The 24,561-nt window shown below is 47.0% G+C and overlaps 4 protein-coding genes across 4 annotated transcripts; 1 reads left to right on the top strand and 3 right to left on the bottom strand.

The window, feature by feature from the left end:
* Positions 1 to 10,951: 10,951 nt before the first annotated feature.
* F5891DRAFT_986970 (uncharacterized protein) lies at positions 10,952 to 14,147 on the bottom strand (the record flags this gene model as incomplete). Its single annotated transcript, XM_041377844.1, has 9 exons — positions 10,952 to 11,326; positions 11,376 to 11,602; positions 11,655 to 11,964; positions 12,016 to 12,131; positions 12,185 to 12,521; positions 12,542 to 12,581; positions 12,767 to 12,850; positions 13,153 to 13,649; positions 13,767 to 14,147. 9 exons carry the CDS (start codon positions 14,145 to 14,147, stop codon positions 10,952 to 10,954), a joined length of 2,367 nt encoding a protein of 788 aa, XP_041217846.1.
* A 207-nt stretch (positions 14,148 to 14,354) lies between these two features.
* On the top strand, positions 14,355 to 17,321 carry F5891DRAFT_964739 (uncharacterized protein; the record flags this gene model as incomplete). Its single annotated transcript, XM_041376118.1, has 4 exons — positions 14,355 to 14,741; positions 14,793 to 15,014; positions 15,132 to 16,891; positions 16,943 to 17,321. The coding sequence occupies 4 exons, from the start codon at positions 14,355 to 14,357 to the stop codon at positions 17,319 to 17,321; spliced, it is 2,748 nt and encodes a 915-aa protein (XP_041217845.1).
* A 1,770-nt stretch (positions 17,322 to 19,091) lies between these two features.
* On the bottom strand, positions 19,092 to 19,500 carry F5891DRAFT_1198026 (uncharacterized protein; the record flags this gene model as incomplete). Its single annotated transcript, XM_041368576.1, has 2 exons — positions 19,092 to 19,392; positions 19,448 to 19,500. The coding sequence occupies 2 exons, from the start codon at positions 19,498 to 19,500 to the stop codon at positions 19,092 to 19,094; spliced, it is 354 nt and encodes a 117-aa protein (XP_041217844.1).
* A 1,676-nt stretch (positions 19,501 to 21,176) lies between these two features.
* On the bottom strand, positions 21,177 to 24,462 carry F5891DRAFT_1131651 (uncharacterized protein; the record flags this gene model as incomplete). The annotated part of the gene is made up of 6 exons (XM_041364694.1): positions 21,177 to 21,526; positions 21,582 to 22,712; positions 22,766 to 23,156; positions 23,377 to 23,667; positions 23,715 to 24,263; positions 24,319 to 24,462. The coding sequence occupies 6 exons, from the start codon at positions 24,460 to 24,462 to the stop codon at positions 21,177 to 21,179; spliced, it is 2,856 nt and encodes a 951-aa protein (XP_041217843.1).
* Between the last annotated feature and the right edge of the window lie 99 nt (positions 24,463 to 24,561).

The raw sequence follows: 24,561 nt of genomic DNA, 5'->3' as shown, positions 1-24,561 counted from the left end.
GAAGTACGCTCTGTGTGAGTGAATATAAGTTAGGTGAGCCACATACCACAGGGTAAAAACACGTACTTTTCTGGTGAATGCATGGCCTCGTGTGCCTTGCAGTCGGCGAACTTTGGAAAAGCTTGGTTGCAGATAGAGCAAGCGTAGGTCTAAATATTACAAGAGTTAGTCTTCAAATTAATGCACGAAGTATGCGCCTGATTGGGCTTACCTTTGGCATGATTGGTTATATAAGAATATGAGTGAGGATACCACTTGTGAGGTGAATGTACGATCGAACTTGAGCGGATGATGGTGCTGGGTAAGTATTGGGGTAGGTATATATACCATTCCCTGCTGTGGTCGTGGTATTGTGTTTTGCGATGGACAAACCCAAGTTTTCAGTGGACAGGCGTTTGTGGACCCCACTGTGGTCGTAGTATTGTGCTTTGCGATTGGCAAACACATGTAGATTTGTGGTTTTCAGTGGGCAGACGCTTGTAGAATTCGTACAAGGATACTTTGTGGAGGTTACTAGTGGATGTGGGCCATGTGACGCGTGAACGCATTGTTGTTGAAGCAACCACATCCATTTGAATGCTTCGTCACCTGTTACAGCATCGAGCAAACGCCAGGATATAGATATTTGCCAGAGACATGCAGGCCGATCGAAATTTAACGTAGAGAATCGAGTAAAGACCGGCATGGATGTCGAATTCCATGATATCAAGGTCCAACGAATTTTTAGAGGTCTCTGTCGTCGTGACCGGCCTGGGCCATGCAACAGGCACTCCTCGACCAACCCATTAAGCCACTAGGTGCTTTGCATGTCCAAGCGTAGTGCTTTGAGACTTTCATCCTTGTAGGCAGGACCGGGTGAGAGTTGTCAATTTTAGCAGTAAGATGGTAAAAGGGATGGGGTCAAACGCGCAATTGATCATAGAGTCTGTGCAAGTCCGACAGTGCATTTTGTTTATTGCTAATAATGTTAGGCAGTACGTCGATGGAGTAAAAAAAGGGACTTGTTGAGTCTGCGGTTGACATCCTTGCATGAATATAAGCAGCATCGAATATCAGGAACATGACGTACCAGCAAGTTTTGACGTCCAAGTATGCCCGACTTGTGCCATTTACAATTACTTAGCGATAGTAGAACTTCACGGGAGCGGCAGTGGCTGTGCACTACTGCATCTTTCCATTGGAGGCGATCACACGTGACGGTGCCTTCGTCAACAGATACCAGACAGTCACTCAACCAATTCAAAATCGTTTATCGTTTCAGTCTTTGCAATTGCACTGGATTCTAGCAAACCACGATGCCAGCTACACGCAAAGTTGTGCCTCGCAAGCCCGCTCAGTTATCGAATGAAAGATTCAGAGGCCGAATCTCTTCACAGCGACGCGCTCGACGACCTGCCGCCCAAGAAACGCACGCGTTCTTCCAATTCCAAGCCCAGTTCGCCTTCGAAACCCAAAGCCAAGCGTAACAAACGCAAAGCCAAGGGAGATGATGTGGAAGATGAAGAAGATGTAGATGGTAGCGATGTAGACCTGAAGGAGGGGCAGCAAGTCGTAGGTCGCGTCGTGCAAGCTCCAAAGACAGGCTGGGGTAAGTCGGTCTTTTTCTGCCTCAGGCCTCAGGAATGATCAACTTACCAGTTTTAAAGTACCTCCCGGTCAGGTTTCACAGAACACGCTTGATTTTCTAGTGAAACTCAAAGACCCTGCGTGTAATGACCGTGAATGGTTTGCACTTCTATCACGGCCTTCGTTCATCCATTGTTGACTGAAAATCATCCTGCGCTTCTAGGTTTAAGCTACACGGTATGCAGGGTTTATGCATTAGGCTGAAGCTCTAAGCTGATTTGTCAAACAGAACCAGTTTACCGTCGCGTAGAAAAAGAGTTCAAGGCGTTCATCGAGGCGTTCACCGACATGCTCACAGACGTTGACTCTGAGATCCCTCCGTTACCCCCTAAAGATGTCACCCACCGCATATATAGAGATGTTTGTCCCTTACATGTTTCCTTCCGTGGATCTGCGGATCTGATGTCGTGTGCGTAGGTCCGCTTCAGCAACGATAAAACACCATACAAGAAGGGACTATCTGCGAGTTTTTCGAGGAGTGGCAGGAAGGGGATTTTTGCGTTTTGCGAGCCTCGCAGCATTTTGCTTTCGCTGCAGATATCTAACTGTTCGTAGATCACGTGTACGCACCTCTTAGCATGAGAGTCGGACAAGCTGACTGGATATATGCACGTTGTTTGCTCACAGAATGAGTCAGTCGCAGTTGGAAATACTGGATCGGTATATGCTGACATGAATGACAATTAGTCAAGCCGGGTGACGAGAGCGTCATCGCTGCAGGTGCATGGTGTCCTGCGAAGAACGAACTCTTGACTCTCAGGTACGTCTCGTCTCCGCTTTTTTTGCGTGGTTCTTTTCATACTTTCCATTACCTAACATAAATCACCCACTTCGTTCCACACCCGCCACCAAGACTCTGCACACAATCCTGGCTTCTAAAGCATTTACTACCCATTTCGGCCCTCCCCGCCCACACCCGCATGGAGATTGGTATATGGCTAGCGGTTGCGTCCACCACTTGAGCCACTTTAATAAGCATCTGATAGGTGAGCCAGGTGAGTGTGGGGCCACGGGCACTACCACAGACATGAGTCACCATCTTTTTGGCGTCTTCAAACTTATCTGCTGATGTGCGCCCGTGGGTGTTCCTTCAAGTTTGTCGAACCAGATCCTCTCTTGATCAACGTGCCAGTGGCCCAGTGCCTTTTGATTTTTTTTTGCAAGCTTGTAGACTTCATCGAGGATCCGGGGCTCTCTCTGGCGTGTCTCTTCTGGCCAATAGAGACACTTTGCAACAACGGCCAGTTCACCGGGTTCAGGGTTCATCAGAGATTCCCATAGCAGAACCGATAGCGCCTTGCTCTCCACTGGAAACACACTGGTCGCACATTCGGGTGCAAATGCAATTCATTCTGTGGTGGGGACTCGGATCTGAATGTGTAGCTATCATCGAATCTGTGGACTGCTTTTGTGTTATAGATGAGCTACCGCGATACGAGTACAAAGGGGATACTTAGATGTACAGAGGCAATGCCGTGGTACAGATCAGAGATGACAAATAAACCTCCATGTTGCAATATGCATCATAAGCCTAAGAGCGGTAGCGTCATATCTGTCGACAGCGGGTGCACTTCATTCAAATTCATCAACAGTTGATGAAATATTTACGAGTGAACATCGTGGGCACGGGTGACATTTATGAATCACTATATTGGGGTAATTAACGCACAAACTAAAGCGGGCCTGCACGTTATCTCGACTGCTGATGAACAAAGAGGTGAGGTCACGTATGCCATGCACGAGCATGAAAGCTGCAGCGCGAAAAGGAAAATTTGGGATCTGTAAGCCAACAGACTATACGAGTACAAAGGGCAAATTGTGTATACAAGCAGGTGACGTCAAGGTATGAATGAAAACTGCTGAAAGTAAAAATTCCTAGGCGACATGAAGCTCGCTTCGCCTCCCATTGAAAGCTGAAAGAATTTCAGGTGAGCATCTTACGCCAGCAGAGGTAGTGTTTCTGATGACTTGCCAGGGATCCAATCAAGGAAGATGGCCTTCGTAGGTTCATCACTCATCTCCATCGCGTATCGGTACGCTTCGAAAGCGGCTCCAGTTTGATCGTCCAGGAGAAGTGCATGGCAGCGTTGCTGGTTTACGGTCTGCCACAAGGACTTGAGGTCCCAGCCAAAAAGTTTCACAAACATACAGTTGAGCATGAAAAAGATTGTCGGTCGCGTCATATCAACGCACCACGACAAAGTCCTCGTACGTAGAGTGAATGTCTAACTTGGCAAAGGAAACGCTAGCATTGACAGCAGCAGTGAAATGGCGAGCGGCTTCCCCGTAAAGGGCGCTCTCCATGGCAATTTTTCCTAGTTGGCCTCGCAAATATGCCTGGTGTACGAAGCGCAAAAATGTAGTGAGCATACAAATCCGAGCTTGATTGAATGTATGATACTCACTTCTACAACATGACAAGCGATAGGGTCAACATTAGGACGGGCAGCTAGCTCTTGAACAGGAACCACCGCCTCCTCATCTTTATTTGCATTGAACAATGCAATGACCTGGAACACCCGTAATGAAGCATAGTGTCAGAATACAAAAATTACATGCCTTGATCAAGAAAAGGAAATGAATCGCCTTTAAATCAGCGTTGGTGAACGTGAACGCGAGGTCGAGTGATTTCGTGGCGTCCCAGACCTGCTGTTTCCCGCAAAGGGCAAGGCCCTTGGAAATATGGCCCATAAAGGAGGGCTCAATACTGACGGACTATGATACGATCCAAATTAGCCTGCATTAAGAGGCATGATGGGCCATCATATCTTACCTTGATTGCATCATTGAGTGCATGATCCCAATCTTGTTGTCGCGCCATGATGATTGAGCGATGGGCATAGGAGTTGTAGTTGTCGGCATCAGCATCAATCTCTTTGGTTAGCAGCTCTTCTGCAGTACGCAGATCTCCAGTTATGCACGCATCGCGGACTTCTGGATTTATATCGAGGATCTGCATAAAGTATGTTTGCATTGACCGTAAGAGAGCCAAAGGTGGATACATGCCTTGAAATCAAACGGAGGTGAAATTAGATGATGAAGAGACGTCGAGATGAAAAAGGACGTACCTGATGTATCACTTCTTTGTTGGGACCATTCTGCGGCAAAGCATCCTCTGGTACCTGCCACTTCAATATTTTGTTGTCCGCACCTCCACTGAGAATGTGCCTGTCATCTGTGGAGAAGGTGACGCAGTGCACCTCATTGGAGTGCTTGAATACGGCGGTGTTTTGTCGGTCAGAGAGCTGCCAGAGGCGGACATAATTATCCTCAGATGCAGAGGCAATCAAGGTGCCATTAGAGTTCAAGGCAATGTCCCTGATATCGCGGGAATGGTCCTCCCAGGGCTCACCGACCTGTTGCCAGGTTGATGAATCCCATTCCCATATGATACAATCCTCTTCAATTTGGCTCAATGAGAGAATACGTGTACCATCAGGTATCCATGCGAGCCACAAGTTGTCGATCACTTCGTCTATCTCCAAGTTCGCGACGCGTTCGCTCGTGTCTGGTTTCCATATTTGGATATTACTTGCTGTCGCGATGCCAATATGTTCACCAGACGGCGAATACCGAACGCAGCGAACCCGGTCCTCACATTCGATCAAATCTTCTTGCTGCCACGTTTTTGTATTCCACAGCCTCACTGTCTCGTCGTCTGAGCCGCTGGCCAGGATCGTGTTATCTGGGGAAAAGTCCAGCGATAGGATCCAATCGGTGTGGCCTTTGATGACTTCAGTCAGAAGTTCGCCAGTGTCTCCATCCCAGGCGATGAGCTCTCCGTTCTTGCCGCCACTTGCTATCAATTTCCCATCTCGTGATATCACCAATACCAAGACAACGACGCTATGCCGTTCCATTTTCTTCAATATAGCACCTCTTTCTATGTCCCACAGGCGAAGAATATTATCTTCCGAGCCCGTCACCATCCTTTGTCTATCGGGAAGAACTCCAACACTGGATACAGATCCAAGGTGACCTTCAAATCCTTGAACGGGTATAGTACTTGGAATGAGATATGACATTTTACTGGAGGTTGAAACGTTGACGGTGTAGGTTTGCTAGAAGGCTCTGGAGAGATCGTGGGTGTCTAACACTAGGCAGCAGTTGCGGTCATTGAGGGTTTTTCCTGATCTGGATTTCATTGTCATCATAGGCGCCTTGGGATGTTCTTCGGATACCGTGGTCGACTGTCATTGCAGCTGATGCAAGTGCATTTTGTTTTCAAATCAAGCCTTGCCCCCGGTCGGTGTATCACGAAACGCGTGGTCCCAACTCGTGTTTCTGTGTCATAACAATTTCAAATGAACGGCGCCAATTAGCCTTTCAAATTTCAGCCGTAGGTGAACGTTAAAGCGAACGTTTGAACCCTTTGTGATGCGGTATCGTGGGTACGTGACGCTATATGATAGAAGTGCTCGATGGTTGGCCAAAAAGGAATATCGTGGCTGCTACCAAACAGATGCAGTACCACAACCAAACAGATATCTAGTACAAGCTTCACAGTAAGTTCATATATCGTACAGTTGTCGTCGGGTCGATAGCGTTTCGCTCTGGTTCTTTTAGTAACATACAGTTCAAATTTAAAGCCCGCGATTATTAGTACCTCAGTACTGAGCGTAGTCAGCCATTCAAAATCGTTTATCTGCACTGGATTTCAGCAAACCACCATGCCAGCTACACGCAAAGTTGTGCCTCGCAAGCCCGCTCAGTTATCCAATGAAGATTCAGAGCCAGAATCTCTTCACAGCGACGCGCTCGACGACCTGCCGCCCAAGAAACGCGCGCGTTCTTCCAATTCCAAGTCCAGCTCACCTTCGAAACCCAAGCCCAAGCGTCAGAAACGCAAAGCCAAGGAAGATGATATCAAAGATGAAGAGGATGTAGATGATAGCGATGTAGACCTGAAGGAGGGGCAGCAAGTCGTAGGTCGCGTTGTGCAAGCTCCAAAGACAGGCTGGGGTAAGTCGGTCTTTTCCTGCCTCAGGGATGAGTTATTAACTTACCAGTTTTAAAGTACCTCCCGGTCAGGTTTCACAGAACACGCTTGATTTTCTAGCGAAACTCAAAGACCCTGCGTGTAATGACCGTGAATGGTTTGCACTTCTATCATGGCCCTCGTTCATCCATTGTTGACTGAAAATCATTACGCGCTCCTAGGTTTAAGCTACACGGTATGCAGGGTCTATGCATTAGGCTGAAGCTCTGAGCTTATTTGTCAAACAGAACCAGTTTACCGTCGCGTAGAAAAGGAGTTCAAGGCGTTTATCGAGGCGTTCACCGACATGCTCACAGACGTTGACTCTGAGATCCCTCCGTTACCCCCTAAAGACGTCACCCATCGCATATATAGAGATGTTTGTCCCTTACATGTTTCCTTCCGTGGATCTGCGGATCTGATGTCGTGTGCGTAGGTCCGCTTCAGCAACGATAAAACACCATACAAGATGGGACTATCTGCGAGTTTTTCGAGGAGTGGCAGGAAGGGGATTTTTGCGTTTTGTGAGTTTCGCAGCATTTTGCTTTCGCTGCAGATATCTAACTGTTCGTAGATCACGTGTACGCACCTCTTAGCATGAGAGTCGGACAAGCTGACTGGATATATGCACGTTGTTTGCTCACAGAATGAGTCAGTCGCAGTTGGAAATACTGGATCGGTATACGCTAACATGAATGACAATTAGTCAAGCCGGGTGACGAGAGCGTCATCGCTGCAGGTGCATGGTGCCCTGGGAAGAACGAACTCTCGACTCTCAGGTATGTCTCGTCTCCACTTTTTTTCCATGCTTCTTTTCATACTTTCCGTTACCTAACAGAAATCACCTACTTCGTTCCACACCCGCCGCTAAGACTCTGCACACAATCCTGGCTTCTGAAGCATTTACTACCCATTTCGGCGCTCCCTCTCCACACCCGAATGGAGATCGTCGGAGTGTATTTGGGCGTGAAGATGAATTGAAGGTGGCACCGAAGGGCGTGGATAAGAATCACAAGTGCGTGGAGTATCATTCGAGTCATAAAAGCTAATTGGTATACTATGCTACGCATTTTCTAGAGATATAGCCCTCCTCAAATGTCGCTCTCTCGCTGTTTCCTATCGGTTCACAGATGCACAAGTCGTTGCACCTGGATCCGAGTTTATAGATGCGCTACGTGGGGTTGCGGATGTGATGACGCCATTTGTCCATTGGTGAGTGCTGTTACCTACCGTTTCTGAATCAGAGGCGCCATTCGCACCGAGTGCTCCATTCTGAGTGTTACTTTCGGAGTACATGGACTGATCATTTGCTGTAGTTTGAATGATATGATGACGCTTCCTGTGGACGACAGTTCTGATGAAGAGAACGAGGAAGATGATACTGGGGATCCGGAGGAAGATGAGTGAGGACGGAGATGTATAACGAACGGGAAGCTTGGATTCATTTACTACAGCTGTTCAAATATTATCGGTGTTAATTTTCTCAGGTATCTTACTACTGTCATTTAGTATACACGATGTAATCTATTTGGTTTGGCATATGCACGATGGTGATTGTGTCTACCTCATCACTCACAATTTGGGGCTGACCTTTGTCAGATAAATAGTTCACTCCCGTATGGGTCCGGGCCAAGAGTCTTGCGAGGAAAGTTGAACGGACTACTCGCCGGACTTTCTGTTTCTTGCACCCCGCCGAGCGGACTGTCAAATCAGCCAATGTGACCATTCTGTGACGAGATGTACGAACAGGTGATGGAGCCAATAACTTATAAGTAGCTGGTTCACTTATTCAGGTGCTATGTCATCACGCAATGCCAGGTACCGTCTCACTCCAACCCACTGCAATCCCAATTATCGACTTTGCATGCTTCGGGGATGGTACTTCCCCAGTACGTACAGTGTCCACAATGCACATGCGATGATAATAACTGAAGCTCCCTTTTTGACGTGCAGGAAGCGACAGAGATAGGAAGGCAGCTAGTGAAAGCGTGTCGAGAAGTCGGATTTGCATACTTTCGCAACACTGGTATCCCTCAGGTGGAGGTGGATTGCACGTTTGAATGGGTGTGTACATCTCACCGCATGTGCGAGATTCACCCCAATGAATGAGTGGGCATTAAGAGCAGCAGGTTATTCTCGCTTCCAATCGAAACAAAACTATTGGCTCCGCATCCTAAAGAGGGATGGAAACACCGGGGATATAGCGGGGTATGTTGTTCTGCGTTACATGGCAACATGTCCTAACGAATGTCTCATTCAGGTTGGTAGGGAGCAAATTTCACAAATGGTACATTACAGCGTCATCCAAACTACCAATATCCTGACTCGCGTAGGTGTTCGACCCAACACAGCTCGCCGAGATACGGAAACAAACTCCTGATCACAAAGAATCATTTGATATTGGACGCAATGATTGCCCACACATGTCCAATGTGTGGCTCCCGGAGGAAGTCCTTCCGGGCTTCAAAGACGCAGCATCTGCTTTCTTTGATACATGCCGTCGCTTTGAGTTCGAGAAGTTGTTACCTGCATTATCACTAGGACTCGAGCTCCCTGGCGGAGGCAAATTCCTGGAAAAATACCACCAACAAGCAGAGAATCAACTGCGATTATTGCATTATCCAGCTGTGCCTGCAGAGGTATTCGCGCGTGGTGATAAAGGGAGAATCGGTGCACACACGGTATGCGATTATTTGACCGGCATTGATTTCACCTATAATGAACGATAGGACTATGCAATGGGCACGATTTTGTTTCAAGATGATGTTGGGGGACTTGAAGTTGAGAGCCCTCATGGTTCAGGAAACTTCGTTGCTGTGTCACCTATTCCGGGCACTGTTATTTTCAATATAGGAGACTTTTTGATGCGGTGGTCAAACGGTACGATTCTCTTGAGCGGCTACTCTTCACCACAAGGCTATATAATCTGTTTGAATCAGATACTCTTAAATCAACATTGCACCGCGTGCGTGCGCCCCCGAATGATGGAAAGTTGGAAATGATCAAGGAGCGCTTCTCGATCCCATATGTGAGCTTCCTGCAGACATATGATGTGTGTTTGATATTGATATTGGATTAGTTTATGTCTTCTGACAGAGATATTTTGATTGACTGCCTCCCTGGCTGTTGGGACGAAGACAGGCCGAAGAAGTACGAGCCTGTGACAGCAGGAGCGTATATTGACATGCGGCTTGATGCTACGTATTAATGATTTACGAACATGGAATGATTCTGTCTGAATGTTGAATGGATGGTGAAGGTCTTTCCTGGACCTTTTACTTCTTGTTCCGATTTCACCATAACGTCTGTACCTTCTGATGATGCCATTCGTTGGTCATCTCGGTTATGATTTCAAAATGCTGGTGCGCTGCAACAAACCAATTTGCTCTGCCACGTTAATATCATCGAAATCATTTAGATATTCATATCACCTACCGATACATGGGCGCACTACTCCCCAGACCCCAATTTAATTGGCTACACTACTGCGCATTGCATATAGCGGGAGCCTTATCAGTTTGTGAAATAGGTGGGCTTTACAAGATGAAACATTTATATTGAGATAGTACTACCTTGTACTCGAAAATACCAAAGCCACCGTCGCAAATGTAGCAGTGGTATTTCCAACCAAATCGCGCACCAGTGGCATATCGCGAGCATCCGATCGGCTGCCGGCAGCTCAAATCTGGGGTTTTCATTTTGTTTCGCGAACAAGCAGGGGAATCGTATCACGTACATTTCTATGACACCCGAGGAACAGATGGTGAAGAATTTTCAAGCACTTGACCCAAAAACGGAACACGGAGGCATCCCAAATGAGTTACAAAGAGAGGAACGCCGGGGTACTACTACTCATCGCCTTGAAGCTTGAAGGCCGGATCGCGACGAGAGTAAGTGAATTATAAGCATACATCTACGAGCTTTTCCTGGAGGGGAACACGACTCGGAAGTATGATTTTGAAGTAAAAAAAAATAGCGGCAGGGCCAGGAGAGAATGATAAAACGAATGTGACCAACCATAAGTTGATAGCTATAAAACTAATTACGTATGCTTCCCCGTAAAGGACCATGTCATCAGCCCGCAGTACATCTAAAAGAGTCGAGTTACCGACAACGAGTTCGAAAGTTGTTCTGAACAACTCGGATTGGGTATAGCTCAGGGCATGCGTTCGTAAATGTCGTTTTGGCTCAACCGAGAGAAAAGTACCGCTCTGGGACTGCCGTTGTAGTAAAATGTTAGTTTTTTGAATCGGACACGATACAAATATGTAAAATAGCATCGAAATTTTCACAAGTGAGATACAACTATTAGCTAATGTGAATATATTATCGGTATACATGATGTATCTATTCAAAATCAAAATCAGATAGTTCGTCGTTGGCTTGCTGTTGCGAGCGCCCGCAAACGACGATGCTGTCTGTGAAGTCGTCTAAAATAACCTTTTCAGCGTCACTTAGCTGATCCAGGCCCAGAACAATCTTTGTGAATGTCGAATGCGTCATCTGGGGGGTAATCCTACCCTTTGTAAGTTGTATCAAGCCCTGCTCCATCAATGCAGACTCTGTAATGGCGCCGGCTGCGCCAATAGCATAACGTATTTGACGGCGTGGGCATTCGTCGAGAAAAGTGTGGAGCCGGAAGGGCGAACACCAGATGAGTTTCGTTAGGACATGAAGGATGAATGGGTTGGTGAATTTCGAGTGAATGACAAGCGCACTGTCCTGTCGAAATAGATTAAAAAAATGTTCTTGAAAATGAATAAAGACTTACTGCAAAAGTGTATTGATGCATGAACGCTAAGTCGTTATCTACGACGAGGCAGCGTATCCGATCGACACGAAAAGTATCTGGGGGGATAGTACAGCCCTGTGGTGGGAAGAGGGAATATCCCATCACGACAGCTTGTCGGATGATCGTTGCGAATGCAGTGCGAAATTTCGTCACTGCGCACCAAACGTTCGCGATGTCCTTTTCGTTAGCCGTCCATTGTGTTGCAACTAGTAGGATCAAATAGTTAGTATAAGTCAGTGTTCGCGTGTTAATTCATACCGAGAAGGGCTGGTATTCTAGATCTTACTTCGGAAATGACCTTTTTGACGATGCGCTTTTTGTCAGCCGCGAGAGATACCAGTGCGTCGTCGGAAAAGACGATGGATAATATGCGTTCCTTTGAGGCCGAGATCGCTTGTTTGCGCGTCTCGGGACTAATGTCAACGGCGGAACCTTCGATGGATTCCGGAGGTGCGACAGTCCCCGTCATCGTTGTGGGCGTCACAACAGGAATGACAAGGCGTGGTGTGGGGGGCAGACGTCGAGTTGCACGACGACGTGCTTTCGATGTCCTTGCAGGCCCTGTAGTCTAGTAATGTCAGGTCAATTTTCGATGATGCAGATACTAACATTGACTTACATGTATCACATGGGAGTTGGGGATCTCTCCCGTCGACATTGGCCGTAAGTGGTGGAGATCCGGTGGCAGGACTGAATGAGTCTGAAATTCCTCATCATCGCCGACCCAACTGGGCGCTATGGTGGAAGGGTAAGTGCTAGACATATGTTATGAGCGCAGGCAGACTTACCTAATGACGGAGCAACATATCCGGTCGAGGATCCAGTGCCAGACGCAAAGTCCTGCTGAGGATACGCAAAGTCCTGCTGAGGATACGCGAAGTCCTGCTGAGGATACGCGAAGTCCTGCTGAGGAGGCGCAAAGTCCTGCTGAGGAGGCGCAAAGTCCTGCTGAGGAGGCGTGAAGTCCTGCTGAGGAGGCGCGAAGTCCTGATGCTGATAGTGCACGAGATCTTCATGCTGGTAAGCTGGCTCGCGCTGGTAGGGAGCGGACTGATGCTGATGCTGGGCGAAATCCTGATGATGATGTGCGAGATCTTCTTGCTGATGCTGGGCGAAGTCTTCATGCTGATCGTAAGTAGACTCACGCTGGTGGGGAGCGGACGTGTGCTGATGGTGCGCGGAGTCCTGTGGATGGTGCGGATGGTGGGTAGTGTGAGGATTGAATGGCAGCGGCTGATTTGAGGCGTGAGGGTTAAAAAAAGACATCGGTTCGCGCGGTTGCTCATCGACGAGATTCAATTGACTGTCCGCGGGAGCATGAGATGGGTTGAGGCCCGAACCACGAGCAGGTTTCGCAAAGTTAGTCTTACCTTTGCAGGGCGGTGCACGTTTGCTGGCCATAAAGTAGAGGGAGTTGAGGATGCATGGGCGCAGAGAGCAGTCCAATTTGAATTCTACGAGAAGCGACTGTACACAAACAACACCCAAATAAACTACACGTCTTGTGACATGGGGCTGCGAACAGGATAAGGGTTAAAATGAAGGGGCACAATGTAAAAAGAACAGCTGCAGATGTGAAAAATGAATACAAATGAGAAAGGGGCCATGATGGATTTGCTGAACTGTAGCATGCATGTTACAATGCGTTCTTATCGATTGATCAGTCGAGCGCATAATGACCGGACACGTGTATACATACCTCAATTGGAAGCGCAGGGCTCATACAAATAACGGTGTACGGGAAGGGTGTGCGGACTGTGCTGCCGAATTGACCGAAACCTGTGAGTTATCTTCCTGATCTGCGGATACCAGATTATCTCTAATCGAAACCCCAGGCTCAGGCGATGGTGATCCCGATCCTTTGGCTCCAGGTTGCAAGAAATCCTTCTTGACACGTGCACCTAAGATCTTTGAGAACTGCTCAGCTTGTAGCGAGACAACGCGAAGAATCTCCATTTCATCCTCGTAGACAGCTTGAAGGTAATCTCTGTCGTCATTGACATCAGAACGGTCACGCTCAGAAAATAGCTTCCTAAAGATGTTTAAGTCTTCTTGAGCGAATCCGAGCCGTTCTTCGTTGTCGACATGCAGAGCATCCAGGAACTCAAGGAAGCGCTCGGTTTCCTCAATTTCCCATGCGGTCACCAACATGCGCTGGCGTGCAGTCTCACGAGCAGCAAGCTTTGCTTGATACCCTTTGTACAAGGTTGCAGGACGCATTTGCGTGAGGCCATTTTCCAATGTTCCGGCATGCTTTCAATAATTTAGTCTCTACAATTAAATAAAAGAAATACACGATACCTCGAGAAGTGAGTCAGAGGATACGTATGGTTTGCATTCTCGCCCGGTGACACGAGCTGCATAACGGACCTCAATTGGAGCCGGAGAGGGGGGGTACGGAATGAACTTGTTGCTCATTCTCTCGCGGATAAAGCCACGTCGAGAAGCGCGTGCAGGATTTGGAGGTGTAGACGGATTATAGAATAGGCTGTCCGTCTCCGATTTGGCAGCTGCAATCTGAGGTGTCTTTGACAGTGAGGATATGCTTCTTAGTGAAGCACATATGTCAGAATGCCTCGTATTGGGAGAGCTTTCTGACTTGAGACTGGAATCAAAAAGAGATGATCCAGGAGTGGTAGCACGTCCGCCTGACAGAGGTGAAGATGGAGGACTGCTTGATGGAGGAGGGCAACTACCGCCTCGAGAAACGGGGGAGGAACTGACTTGTGGAGAAGAGACTGTATGAATCATCATGTACAAAGGGTGGACTTGGGAGAACCTGCGGAAGGCTAACTGGGAAATCTGCAATTATATGAAGCGACCTGTTGGATTATCACAAGGTTGACATCAGCCGGCGGAGTCTAAAAGACTGAATCGATTTGCGCACTGCGTAACGCCTAGCACTCAGCAAAGGGCAGTAAATGTGCGTATACTTATCATTGTCACTCAATAGTGCTGATGATCAATGGACATACCTGTACCAGGTTTTGTCCCAACTGCAGTAAAGAGTTTCCTACAATCGAGGCCATTACCCTGCACTTGAATTCTCAGTCTACCTGTTGGCCGCACGAGGAACGTCCGCATCAATTCCCTGTTCCCCCTGGGTTGCGAGGTTCCCAATCGTCAAAACCTTCTACCACTACTGGTTATTGTCATCCGCACTCGGGATATGTCTTTGGTGTTGGCAAGAACCTGTTTGACAGGCTGCAAGACGATCAGTATAATTATCGGCGAGAAATAAATACGTATTACCCTTTCCATGATGAAGGAGAATGGGAGTTGGCAAAGTTCTTGGTTGAAAACTTAACTCAAGCTCAGATTGACAAGTTTTTAAAGTTAAAATGGGTAGGAGAGACTTTGAGTGCTGCTCGACAGGCCTGACTCCGTTGTTTCCAGTTTCACACTCGCCCAAAACCATCCTTCACCTCCAAGGAGCAACTTCTAGATTGGACCGATGCACTACCCTCCTTTGTGCCATGGAAAGTTTCGAACCTAGAGTTTACGGGCTACAAGACGACTTATCCCGTGCAACTTATTTGGCGCGATGCTCTAGAGGTTGTCAAACAACTTTTCAGCGATCCGGTTTTCGCCAATCACATTACCTTCCAGCCACACGTAGTCAATACAGGAAGTCAATGCGAGTATGGAGATTATATGAGTGCCGATATGGCATGGAAAATCCAGGTTAGTTTGGCCCTTTAAGTCTACTACTTGAAGTTAATTCTATATACCTAGGACTATCTGCCAGTAGGTGCTACGCAAGTACCTATCATCCTGGGATCCGATAAGACTCCTGTCACGCGGATTACTGGAGGGCTCGAGATGCACCCACTTTTCATCACCATCGGTAACATCGATTCGGAGGTTCGCTCCAAGGCCACCCTGCGAGCTTGGCGCTGTATCGCCTACATGCCTGTTAGCAAGTTTCGCGTGCATTCCGACTATCAGACCATTCTTCAGGCGCGGCTATGGCATAAGTGCGTTGATCTCGTCTGCGCCAACCTGAAGGTTGCAGCGAGTGATGGCTGTTTTATGCCTGATCCTTCCCGACATATTCGATATGTCTTTACACCACTCATCGCCCATGTATGTGACCTTCCTGAGGCCTCCATGATCGCTGCAGTCAGCAAGAATGTCTCTCCAATCACTATGGCGACACAAGACAAATTCGGTGACGGAATTCTCTATCCTCCTCGCACTGGGAAGCACACACTACAACTTATACACGAGATCGCCAAAGAGATTGATCCTTGGGATCTCGACAAATTTCAGAAGGCAGCAAAAGCTGCCCATCTGTCTGGGGTCCACATGCCATATTGGCTTGATTGGTCGTTTTCGTGTCCATCCGTCTTTCTCCCTGGCGAAGTTTTACATACCCTTCATAAGTTTTTTGCAGATCATCCACTCAAATGGATCAAGGAGATAGTAGGAAAAACCGAGCTCGACACCCGCTTCATCACTCAGCACAAACGGGTAGGGACGCACCACTTTACTAAAGGCATCACGCACGTCAACCAAATGACTGGGCGTGAGCATCGTGATATTCAACGCACCATTGTTGCTTCAATCTCAGGCGCTGCTCCACCTAGATTCGTTCACGCAATCCGCGCTCTCATAGATTTTTTCTATTATGCTCAAAATCCAGTCCATTCTCCCGAATCCTTACAGTCGATGGTGCAGGCACTCTCCGATTTTCATGCATTCAAGGATGCTATCGTTGAGGCCGAGGCGAGGAGGGGGAAGAAGGGCGCCAAAGAAGACTTTTTCATCCCCAAGCTCGAGTTACTCCAAAGCTTCAGAGGCACGATTGAGAGACTGGGTACTTTGATGCAGTTTTCAGCCGACATGACGGAGCGCTTGCTCATCACTCACTGCAAGGATCTCTTTGCCCGAACAAGTCGACGAGTGAATGATTTCACGGAGCAGTGTGTACGGATTCTCAATCGCCAGGAGTCAATGGAATTGTTCAACCTGTACGCGCTAATCACTTCCCATGGCGCATCGCTCGTCAACGCCATAAACCTTGAAGATGAGGAAGTGACGACCGTCAACCCAGCACTCTCCTGGATTTCTCGTATACTCCCCGATGAAGCATATTCTGTCCATGGACCTCGACGAGTCCGTAATCATTTTCACAAGGGCATTCTTTCTGGAGATGCTCTCACTGCCTTCCATTTAACTTCAACACCAGATCTCAAGTCCCTGTTGCCCGTCGATATTCTCACCAAATACGCACTCGTTGATTTTGATCACGCAGTCTCCCAGTTCATCCAGCGTTCTTCCCTCTCCAGTGGCGAGAATACTCGCTGGGACCACAGACATGGACGCTTTTACGCGTGGAACAAATTTCGATTGCAACTTCACTCTGCCTTCCAACCTCGAGTGATCATGCCAAGCAGGGTAATCCAATCATACCCTCCCAGCGACCTATTTCCCCTCGGGAACTGTGATACCGTCCTTGTCGATGTTACGAGTGATGATGGCCAAATTAGTACGTATATTTTCTGCTGTCATATTCTAACACTAACGAGGTGATATTCAGCAAGTCGCGTCGCCCAAGTTCGACTTATTTTTCAGCCCAAGGTTCCACGTGCTTCCAACCTGGTTCTTCCAACATATCTTTCCAGTCCGCTCCTCTACATACAATATTTTGACTTCGTCGCCAATCCCAATGACCGTCCCGAACTCGCGATGTGGACAGTAGAGCGGTCATATGTGGTGGACCAACATGGCAAACGCTATAGGCGTGGTGGTGTGGTGTTGTTGACGGATGTTACACATGCTGTCGAACTGATACCAGAATATGGTGAGAAGGTCAACAAGGACATTTCTGCGACGACGTGTTTGGAGTCCTATGACCGGTTTTTTTTGAATAACTTTGCAGATAAAGAAAGTTATCATACGTTTAGTACGGAGTTCGCGTAGTATTGATCGTTAATAGTATTAGTAGCGCAGATTTGAATGCATGTCAATCGATTGCTGTGATTCTGAACTTTCTGAATGGCCCAATGATCAATACAAATGACCCTACTCGGTGTTTGGAAATGCAATTCCGAACCCTAGACTAGTATTTCAACTCAATCTCAATATAATAACATATAATGCAATACATACACCCGTTTAAAAATTATAACACTATCGATATCGAGTATTTACGGTGTACAACGGAAAAGTTTGTTCCACCAATCGCGTTGCTCCGATCACCAGGCCGTAAGCTCACCGTAAGCATCAAACTTCTTTCTGACAAGCGAAATTTCAAGGTCTTTTGCTGATGTACTAGTCTCGGCTGTGCGCACGTAAGTTCGTGTGTAGTATGATAGTACAAATGTAGTATTAATAATTATGTAAGATCGGTCTGTGCGCACTTGTGAGACAACGCACACTGCATCACTGAAAACCAAGATCTATGATAAACCCTTATATACACATTATAATCCCAACAATGTCTATAATCGTATAAAATATGGCAGTGCAGAAGCCATAGTCTTGTATAGAAATATATTGTTATCCCTTGCGACCAATCTTTATCATGATTACCTGTGCCCGGCATTAGTTGAATGAATTTGGCTGTGTAAAAACTCAAACAGATTGATAAACACGCTAATTGCTGAAAACAAGATATATATGTGTAGAACGCTATCCCCTATGACCAATAATTATCAAAATGGTTTTCATTTGGCATTGGCTGCATGAATCATGTTGTGACAATACTAAAACTGTACTGAAGTGATGATGCATGTTCGAAAAAGTGTCTCTCATTTAGCATTTCTAGCACAGCGGCTCTCCTGTCCAATAAGTAAAAGAGATAGAAATTCTTGCCATCTGTACCATCATATGGACAATTGCTTCATTGGCATCATGGTATTGCGGGTTTTATACTTGATTGGCCAGGAAGTCACATTGGGTTGTATAGGATTATACAGAGACACTCGGTACAATACATGTAGTTTATCAATGCCTCGCCAATTCTCTACCCTAATCTCATCATCAACACCGTCTGCAGGAACAATAACATGGGTTGAACCACAACAGATATCGTTAGTGCCTTGAAGTCCAATGAAAGCAAGGTGTCGTGGCAACTTGACACTATTGTTTCCTTATGCAAAATTTGCACTGCTCAAGTGGTTGACTGAGTTTGGCGGTGCCGGTGTACAATCAAGCTCAGCGGTGCCAGTATAGGATCGAGTTTGGTGGTATATAATCGAACTCGTGGTACCATAGGATGTAACAGGATCGAGTTCAGCCATAGGATCGAGTTTTTGGCCATGGAATAGAAGTTGGTCGCAGGGATCAAATCCAAATATGAGATCGAGTTCAGCCATATCATCGAAGACCAGTCATCCTTAGACAGAAACATAGACCACAACATGACATATCCTGTTGCCAGACCATGTAGTACAGTGCGACTTTCTGGATGGCATCCTGTCGAGAAACTTGCAGGAAGTAGCGTTAATGAGTGATTGAAGGCAGAGTAGGTGATAGTGGGGATTGTAAATAAAATCTGAGTCGGATCCTTACTTATCAATGACCGGAAGATATGCTCGGCCGGTGGTGACTGAGGTCTTGACCCTTCCCAAGGGAGTTGTACCTCGTTCGTTTTGAGATCCGGTGGTCAAACTATTTCAGAATAGGAAAAGAGAAGGAGCAGGGTCGGAGCCGGGTAAGGCTGCGAGCTTCGGCGTCAGTTGCAGACAGCTAAAACCAACAGAGATAACGGCAGTTTCGAGCATCGGTCGAGGACACATGGCCAATGTTGACTTTGAAGAAAGGCCAAAATGCAGAATAGGTTTCAAGTGGGATTGAGGGATCATCCAGACCACCATTCACTACTGCCCGATCCCAACAACCGCCAGTGCTTAGCGCACATGCCCAGCGCATGTCAGCAAATGCTGACGTGGCTCGAACATATGCGAACCACACCGGAAGGCGCCAGAATGAGAGGAGTGGAGGAGGGCGAGAAGGAGATGAGGGAGAGGTAAGTTTAAGTCTTGGGTACCTATGGAAATGAGGTAGTTAGCAGCATAAAAATGCACAATACATATTACACGCACCTCTGCAGCTTAGAGAAAGGTACCCACAATCCCTCGGCCACATTCAACACCATCAATCTCCAGTAAAATGTCACAGCTCATTCCAAGCACCACATCCCTTCGAGCTTTTGACAGACCGGCAGTGCCTGTTCAAAAAGTCGGCTCAATGTCAAGTAAGAGATGTTAGGACCTCAGAAGCGAAGAAGGATGGCACTGACTGCGTCTTGAGATGAATTGTTGAATCAGAAAATATGACAATGACAAGCAAATGTAGCGAAGCCATGGAGGACGAGTGCAACTCACAGTGGTGTGTGTGAGTTTTGTGTGTCTAGAATTTTTGAATAGATCAGCGCCATATACGTTGAGCGTATGCCTACAGCATCGACGTCTTCCTATCATTCTGCACTGCTATATAGTATTAAGCAATTTTTACGCATGAATGCAAAAACTATACCACCAGCTTAGAATTCGACATACTGTTAAATTAATGTGTCGAAACGACAAACAAGCTCACGGATCAGGAAAATGATGCTTGATAAGTAGGCCAATACATGGGCATATAAGGACAACACAGATTTCGCCAACCTTATAAGGTAAATATTGTCATACCGGGTTATCCGGTTTTCAGTGATGTGACAAGGCCCAAACGTTTGGTATTCGAATTCATCAGACGCAGTGATGTTCATTGTTGTCTCCTCGACGACGCTAGTCAGACATTGATATGCAGAAGCTTGGAAGGCAGTCACAGTTGTTCCTTCTTTATCGAGGCGGTGATGGGCTGTTCAAATTTCGCAATTGACTGATCGGATCAATGTTCAAGGAATTCATCAGCAAAAACCCCCTTTTAATATTGGCGAAAATTGGATCATATTTTGTAAAACGTAGAAAATCATGTACCGTTTTCCCGAATGTGCGTCAATCCAATCCAATATTCAGCAAATTTGACTAATGTGTTAACAGGGCCACAGAATTTGCGCAAGTGAGGGAAAATTGTTTGGTACATTGGGAGTACTAGTACTCGTTTTCTCGAATGTGATCTTATTATACTAATTTACGTATGCCGTGAGCAGCAAGCTGGACTTCCAACAGATGAGCCTTTCTTGCCTCCTCACACCGCTTGATTTCAGCATCCCAACGATCTGCCACAAGTCTACACATGTAATTTTGAGAGACAGTTAAAGGGGCCAGAGTTTGACGGTATGGTGGAACAGGAGTTTCAGGTATTTCTGTCACAGGGGTAGCGCCAATCACAAATTCTGGCAATGGAAATCTGCGGATCAATGGTTTTTTAATCCTTGTCACTTGGTAAGAATCTGCTGACACAATGATATGATCAACGACTTACTTTTTGATGGGTGAGACTGGTGCCTTATGTTTGCCAAAGTCCAGGCCTGGGGAAGGCGAGCGCGGGCTACAAGTCCACTGGCAGTGAGAATGAATGATCTTACCCTCAGAATCAACCAACCGTTTCCTGGGACTTATATTCTCTTTCTCTGCAATCCAGTCCTGCAAGTTGGTCAGTTAGAGTATCTGTAGCTTAGAAGTGGAACCTGCGCACCATAAATATATCCAACAAGACACTTGATACACGTAAAACACAAGCAGATGATAGTCAAAGAGATTGAATCGACATGGAGAAAAAATATGCGCACCAAGACCGAACCGTGAGAAACCATCTGTCAATGCCTAGAGACCCAATATCAGTCATCGGCCGGGCCATTGAAGTGTGTACAACAAGCCTTTTATTTAACTAGAATACAGTTACATATGCATCTCGGTCAGTGAAGTTGTTTACAAAAAAAGTGCTACACCGGTCTAATACGTTGCTCGTAGTCCATTCACGTGGAGCTACTGTCCCGAACTTGGGTATTAAGTGAATGGACTGTCGAACATTGCGAATAGGGACAATGCTGGATTGCCTGTCACCATCATAAAGTGCGCATGAAACCTTATACATTCCATGGTTAATGTCTGGTGCAGTGAACGGCGTGAACCATTCGACGTAAGCAAGGTGGTCAGGCACATTGACATTGCCAAACAGTGCACGTTTGACATTGGCCGACAGTGAGAAGACCACGTGAACTTGCGCAACACGATATCCTGCAAGTCATTCGTCAGCCGAAGTGTCCCTGCATACACACATCAAGACACTCACCTTCAACACCCATTTTTCCGCCATTGCCCAGATTTACAAGTGCAGTATCAAACCTCGCTGGAACTTTCCTGTTGTGGCAGTCACGTCGGGCAGGTCTCGCATGGATCGCGTCAACGGTGACATTGTTTAGCATGCCATCATCACCCACAGTACTATAGCGGACCTTGTGGAATACCGCAACTGACTGGAATGGTAGATTGACATGGCAGGCAGCCTCTTCAGACTGCCTCACAGTCAAATCAGGCTGTGTCACTTGCACGACGAAACGAGCCACAGCAGCTTGAAAATGTACAGCACCATACTGCTCAGCTAGGGACGCAAACGTCACCCGTTTAACAGATGGGTTTTTTGTTAGCTTCGATTGTCGCAGATATACAAGGTCGGAGTGGGGTAGGGGATGACGCGATTGAGGGACATGAGCTGGGGCAGCACCATTGTGTAGACGCCATTGAATAAATTTATCGTGCCACAGCATCTTCTCTCGTCGCTCGAGCCAGAGGGTCATTTGCATGTATTCGTCCTTGTGATTTGTCGCGCGGTATGCATCCTTCGCTAGATCAATGTGAAGTCGTTCTGTATATTCAGTGTTATAATTGTCAGTGGTTCCGAACATTCGAATCATCGTAACGTAGTGTCGGAAAGAATGGAGCTTTGGGAGGTTGAATGATGATCGGATACCTAGATCCACGAAGATAGACTTGTTGTCGTGAAATCGGTTGAGTGCACCACTCAGAAGCTCTAATGTCAGATCCGAATGACATGGGTACTGCGCGAGATATAAGAAGTCGAGGAGGCCTCGAACTGCGCGAATCAGTCTAACAGGGGATGCCCCATCAGGCAAACGGATGTCGATGATTAGGCCCAGAAGAAAGCGGCATATTTGCTGGTGCTCCGTACCGCTTACTCGCGACAAAACTGATATACCTTTCATAAATAGGCGGATATTGTGATTCGGAGGCAAACGTTTGCACCGCGCATCAATTTCGGCCTCGCCGTAAGCTGATTTGATCCAAGAGATAAGGTGTTTGACAAGGCCTTGATATATCTGGTGGAGAACGTCGGGAGTGATTGCATTATATATATTACAGTGCGGGAGTCCCTCCCAGAAAGGATGATAAAGTGGTTTTATTCCTGAAATGAGTGCAAGAGTCAGAAACGGGTAAAACATAGTCAAAAAACCTTACCTGCATCTCGACAAGCCTTGGTGAATTGAGTCGGATCTTCATCGACGAGAGCGAGTGCATGTAAGATTTGATCCAAATCACGCATCTCAAAAGGTAGATCTTTGCTCCCAAGCTCCGTCGAAGGTATATCACATTTCGGACACTCTCCAGTCTTCATCCCAGTCACCAAGAGTTGCTCTGGGTAATCTCCAATATAACAGGCCAAAAGAGGGTGACCACGACGAAGGACTCCATCGCCGCTGGCTATTGACATCCCATCCTTGCCTGGCACAATGAGTGGCTCAACAATGTGACGGACACATGCGTGAAAAAGATTCGCAAGACAACAACGCCGTGCTGCTTTGTTGGTGATGTGCTCCAGCTTTGTTGTGGGAAGATAACCGACAAGTATCTGCGCGTTACGAGAGGGTTGTCGTCGTATTTCTTTGGGGAGGTTTCCGATAGTCATGTAAATTGGGTACGCTGACTTGTTTCGAAACATCGTGACTTGGGTCTTGTCCGATGAGAGCAGGATGGGGATTATAGTTGCGCCAGGTTTTTCGTTTTCGAGACATTTCTATACATTCAACTCAATTAGTGCAAGGCCCCAAGTCATGTATTAGTTCTCTCACCTGCGTATGCCACCACCAATTGCCTGTATACATATCATGATATATCCTCTGAGTCTTGTCCTCATCGGAATAGTGTCGTTCGGGGGCGAATACCAGGTGAGGTGCAAGTTCCGGATCTCCGAACAGTGCCTTGATGCATTGTAGGATATCCCGAAAGTATACATCAAAGGCCTCGCCAGCAACCAGGATCTCCTGGCGCCTAAAACGAGGACGGTGGGCAGGGATTTTGCTGTCGATAATGTGGTTTAGCTCACGAGAATTCCTGTAAGAGAGGCCAAGCCGTTCGCAAACCTGTTGAAGTCAGTACCATAGTATTGCCAGAGAAAACATAAACTCACACCGTCAATGTTAAGTAGATCTGAGAAGGCAGTCGAACCTTGCCCCCTCAGCTTGGCCCACCGGGCGACTTCATAGTCAATATGTGAGGTGAACAGGGCCCAGACACAGCTAATTCCATCTTCACTCATCTTTTCACCATACGACTGATATCCATTTTGCTCACTAACAATTTCATTAATCGTGGCTCCAGCAGTGCGAAGCGGAAAGGTTGCAATATGAGGGTGATGGTCCAGAGGAAGTTCGGCTTCGTGACGACGAGTGCGTTGGCCATCAACGTCGTCATCAGCATTGCCTTGTTCATCCATGGGAATATTCTCATTCATCTCCGGTTCTTCGGCACTTCGCATACTAGGAGGTTCCCAATCTGTCTCTTGTTCAGCCACTCCACCTTCGCCCTCAATTTCCTCATCTTCATCGTCATCACCCACCACCTCAACATCATCTTCATCGTCTACAGGCCATTCAAGGTCGTCCGGTGTAGTATTGAAAAAATCACCTTCAAATAGGTGCGGCCCATCATCATTGTGCAGCCCATCATCATTGGTGGGCTTGGTGCCAGTGTTTGCGTCAGCATTGTGCGACAACAATGCAATAACGACATACCTGTGGTGAGTGACCTGGACTGCTAGGCATGTAGTTGTGCATGTCCTCGTAGATGCTAACACAGGCAGAATTCCTGGTTTGTGCAAGGTGACGTGAGTACCCACTCTCACTAAATGTGCAACCACAGCCATCACAGACTGGCATGGTGCTGTGGCTGCAGCGGTTTCAGTGGCTCTGGCTGAAAGTATGTCGGGATATAGCGGAACCTCGGGACCTCGAAGTCCAAATTTGTAAGTGTCAATG

The sequence above is a fragment of the Suillus fuscotomentosus genome (assembly GCF_016647785.1).
Source record: "Suillus fuscotomentosus strain FC203 chromosome Unknown F5891scaffold_138, whole genome shotgun sequence".
In the NCBI taxonomy this organism is placed as follows: Eukaryota; Fungi; Basidiomycota; class Agaricomycetes; order Boletales; family Suillaceae; genus Suillus; species Suillus fuscotomentosus.
The sequence above is the reverse complement of the archived record's forward strand: the minus strand, read 5'-3'. Positions and strand labels throughout refer to the sequence as shown.